The 3,886-nt window shown below is 38.8% G+C and overlaps 2 protein-coding genes across 3 annotated transcripts in view; both read right to left on the bottom strand.

Moving 5' to 3' along the window:
* Nucleotides 1-98: 98 nt before the first annotated feature.
* Nucleotides 99-1,532, bottom strand: LOC108625110 (venom protease-like). Of its 2 annotated transcripts, XM_018024859.2 has the most exons (6): nucleotides 1,404-1,532; nucleotides 1,077-1,349; nucleotides 702-1,004; nucleotides 534-632; nucleotides 327-475; nucleotides 99-258 (listed from the first exon to the last, which is right to left on the bottom strand). In XM_018024859.2, the coding sequence occupies exons 1-6, from the start codon at nucleotides 1,468-1,470 to the stop codon at nucleotides 106-108; spliced, it is 1,044 nt and encodes a 347-aa protein (XP_017880348.2). In that variant the 5' UTR covers nucleotides 1,471-1,532; the 3' UTR covers nucleotides 99-105. The 2 variants fall into 2 exon arrangements, with proteins under 2 accessions (XP_017880348.2, XP_026669417.1); XM_026813616.1 differs by having other exon boundaries at nucleotides 143-475; nucleotides 702-1,349.
* A 344-nt stretch (nucleotides 1,533-1,876) lies between these two features.
* The window catches only part of LOC108625111 (venom serine protease Bi-VSP-like), a 4,748-nt gene continuing 2,738 nt past the window's right edge, over nucleotides 1,877-3,886 (bottom strand). The window contains exons 3-7 of the mRNA XM_018024861.2: nucleotides 3,459-3,749; nucleotides 3,021-3,317; nucleotides 2,858-2,959; nucleotides 2,627-2,778; nucleotides 1,877-2,213 (exon numbers count right to left, since the gene is read on the bottom strand). Of these exons, the coding sequence (XP_017880350.1) occupies nucleotides 2,058-2,213; nucleotides 2,627-2,778; nucleotides 2,858-2,959; nucleotides 3,021-3,317; nucleotides 3,459-3,749 (998 nt within the window). The 3' untranslated portion in view covers nucleotides 1,877-2,057. The remainder of the gene's footprint in view (nucleotides 2,214-2,626; nucleotides 2,779-2,857; nucleotides 2,960-3,020; nucleotides 3,318-3,458; nucleotides 3,750-3,886) is intronic.

Consider the following 3,886-nt stretch of genomic DNA (forward strand, 5'->3'; position numbering starts at 1 on the left):
TATTTTATGGATACTAAAAATGAGAAGATATATTTATTGAATGTGTACTATATTTTCCAAATATTCTTGAATAATCTACAAAATTTAACACACGATCACATTGCTTTATTGTAGATTCGATGTGATAAATTTAAGATAGGACGTGACCCTAATATTGAGTGCAGGGGGTCCGAAACCGCATCCTTCACCACTACTTATTACTCCGATCACATAGTACGATCCATTTATCGGTAACATTACTGGTCCACCACTATCACCCTGAAATAAAAGTATGGAAACATCAAAACGTAATCATCGACATTGGTGATCGGAGATGATTTAATTACTTTGCAAGCATCTTTTCCATCTTTTGAACCTGTACATATCACTGATTCATAATTTTTATTATTCGTCATATATTCGTAAGCCTTTGCGCAAGCCTCGGTGGTGGTTACTGGTACTTGTACTTCCATGAGAACATCGCTGGTTGGTTCCTCTGCGTTAAACAAATATCAGGTAAAATGAAATATCTAATATAATTGATCAGCACTCACCCCAGCCCAGACGTCCCCATCCCGCGAGGAATGGATGAGTGTTCACGAAGTCTAGATGCCGAATTCTTCCCACCGGGAGGCAAATAGGATGTATGTTATCTAAAAATATTCTAATTATAAAAGAACTGGGAATTATTATTTAAATATCTTATGGACCATCAAGCTTACACGTGAATTGTATCTCACGGTCAAGTCGGATGATAGCGATATCATTCGTGGACAAGATTCCCTGATATTTTAATTTAGGATCAATGATCATTTTGTCGAATCCAACGTCAATTGGATGTGCCCCGTCGTCGTCACGCACCAAGTTTAAATCCCCGAGACGTATAACGTACAGATTAAGGTAGATCAGGCAATGAAAAGCGGTTAAAACGTGTCTGGCTGATATAAGAGAACCACTACAATTCCATGTCACTTCGGAAGTTGGAGTTGCTTTATATCCCAGTGCAGCCATCCAGGGCCATGCGTCTGAGATCAAATTTTGTTGGGTGTAATGAATTAATCGCTTAATCAAGAAACGAAGTCTGTGATGAGACATACTGAGTTTTGCTCTCGTGCCACCGTCTATCTTCGGGTGGGAGACATAGCTGTAACCGCACTGGGGTGGAAAGAGAGGTCCGTACACGTTTTGTCTCATCGTCTTTCCCGGTTTGACTGGGCAACAAACGGGGTGAGTCATGCCCTCCATATGGCAGATGAATTTCCTTACGAAATCAACTGCTTTTTTGCCTTCTCTTCGCAGCAATTGTAGCACAGGCTGGCACTTTTCAATTTCGATACACGTCCCTGCCACTTGAGTCGGTGTCATGCATTCTGCAATTCTTTTTATTTGATGAATTATTCAGAGATCATAAGAGGCGTACGAACCTTGAGATATTGCTAACGTTAGGGAACTGATTAACATCAGACACGTAAAAAATACGCTGGATTTCATTTTTCTCTTCTGAAATGAGAAAAGATATACGAATTTCTTGTATTTCAGTTTTTATTTCTAATTATTAATTAATTTTCACATATATAATAATTGTTTTTTATATCTAGTTCGAAAGGTTCGCAGGTAAGTTATAAATAAAGACACAGGAGAGTAATTAACGAACATATTAATCTATTCGAATAAATACGACAAATTGTAATCACATTTCATCTGCGCTTCTCAATGCAAAATTCCATCTTACCTTTAGTATGGTCACTGTGGGACACTTTCTAGGTTCTAGGAAACGAACCACTGAAACTTTTCTGCGTTCTGGACAGAATATATGTCCGTACATACATGTATAAACATTTTCTTAAGACTACGCTAGTAATATTTTTCGAGGATCATTACAAAAATAATATCACACGGTCATTAAACATTTATATTACGTTCCATAAAGAAATTAGTAGCGTGTACAAAGTTTTAAGCGGTATTTCGTGATCGTAGACAATAGAAACATTAGAGGTGGCTATTATCTAGATAATAATGAAACTAGAATTTCAGTTTTCCGCGCAACGCGTGGGAAAACGTGCGTTCACGTAATCGGTTTATTTCATCGCCGAGAGAATAAAGTCGAGGAAATCCGTGACTCTGGTGTAGATGCCAGGGTATCCGGCTTCGGCACAGTTGTGTCCATAGGACACCACTCCTATTTGGTAGAAGGTAAACTTTTGCGGTAGCATCAACGGTCCTCCACTGTCGCCCTATAAAAATATTAAAAACATGTTTAACACTCGAAAGAAGTAATAATAATTTTTAATGGCAAAACGTTTATACAAAAAATATATCAGTAATTCTATAATCCGTTCAGCGAGTCTAGATAGCAAAAGAAAAGAAAATTTAAAATAAGAAATACACAGAACAATTAACGACGCGACAACAGTAACTTCACATGTTTGAAACACGTAATATTAACAGTTGCCGCACATCTGCTAATCATTAATTAACATCGGTAATTGTAAATTTTTTCACTCAGGTATTCTTTGCCCCTGAATCTTTGTCTTTTCTGGTGCTTCTACTTCCTGGATGGATTATAACGTCTCGATGTAGAAAAAAAGATCCATCGAGTATTATAACTCCTGTATCTAATTACATACAAAAGGTTTCATTTGAATACCTGACAAGCGTCCTTCCCACCACGTTGGTATCCGGCGCATAATACACGATTGTCAATTATAGCTGCTTTTATCGCGGAATAAGCCTGTTTACAAGCCGCATTGGTTACCACCGGCACCTGCACCTCTCTTAAGACGTCACTAGGCGCTGCCCCTAAAACACGCGAGGAAAACAAATTAAAAATTGCAATCAAGTAGGTAATTGTATGTACAATAAAAATTATTATATTTACTGAATCCAAGTGATCCCCATCCCGCTATGAACGGATACGTCCGTACAAAGTCTTTGGTTCGAAGTGCATCGCTCACGGGCAGGCAGATCGGATAAACATAGTCTGCAAATAAAAAGTTGAGTAATAAAATTCTATGTATTCCTGTAATTCGTATGAAACTTACCTGAAAATGGAACGTCCTGCGCCAGTCTAAGAACAGCGATGTCGTTGACGAATTGCTTAGGATTGTATCCAGGATGCACGATCTTAGTTTCGATTTCCACTTGAACAGGACGTGCGCCATCGTCGTCTCGGTACAAATTCAAGTCTCCGATGCGAACCACGAACAAATTATCACGTATGCAATGCGCGGCGGTCAAAATGTGTCTGCGTGATATAAGAGAACCACCGCAGAGCCACAGTGTCTGCGACGGGTCTTTTCTACTCTGATAGCCCAACGCAGTGATCCAAGGCCATGCGCCTACGATTATATCAAGAAGATTCATAGCTTGTGCACTTATAGAAAAATTGAATATAAACATCGGAATGTTTGATGAATTTCTATTTTTTAAATTAAATGATCGAATTATATGACGGAGTTTTTAATAGCAGAAATGCGTACCAAGGACGGCTGGTACTCCACCGACCACTTTGGTGTGGGTGATGTTGCTAAATCCGCAGTCCGGTGGAAGCAGAGGTCCGTAATCATTCTGCCCCGCGTTTCTGCCACCCCTATCCGAGTATCCTGGACAGCAGACCATCGCCTCGTTGTCTTGGTAGTTGTAGTTGCATAAGAATTGTCTGAGATAGTCGGCAGCTGCCAACCCCTCGTTTTGAAGTATCGTCAATAAGGGTTGACAATTGCGAATGCTAACGCATACGCTTGTCTCTTGGTTCGGTGTCACGCATTGTTCTGCAATTTTACGTTTTATTAAATATTTATAAAAAATTAATCTAAATCTGATGAGGTAAAAATTATTTGTAACAAACAATTGTTTACTGATTTGATTAAAAGTAACTTCCTAAGCATTTATTATAACATATTGTTAA

The sequence above is a fragment of the Ceratina calcarata genome, unplaced genomic scaffold (assembly GCF_001652005.2).
Source record: "Ceratina calcarata isolate Rehan_Ccalc_2016 unplaced genomic scaffold, ASM165200v1 scaffold346, whole genome shotgun sequence".
NCBI lineage: Eukaryota > Metazoa > Arthropoda > Insecta > Hymenoptera > Apidae > Ceratina > Ceratina calcarata.

What these genes read in the sequence shown, in the direction of transcription:
- LOC108625110 (XM_026813616.1), bottom strand. Translation starts at nt 1,470, where the DNA reads ATGAAATCCAGCGTATTTTTTACGTGTCTGATGTTAATCAGTTCCCTA. An exon ending in AACGTTAGCAATATCTCAAG is followed by an intron (nt 1,350 to 1,403) that starts GTTCGTACGCCT and finishes AAAGAATTGCAG; the next exon opens with AATGCATGACACCGACTCAA. An exon ending in CCGTGAGATACAATTCACGT is followed by an intron (nt 633 to 701) that starts GTAAGCTTGATG and finishes GAATATTTTTAG; the next exon opens with ATAACATACATCCTATTTGC.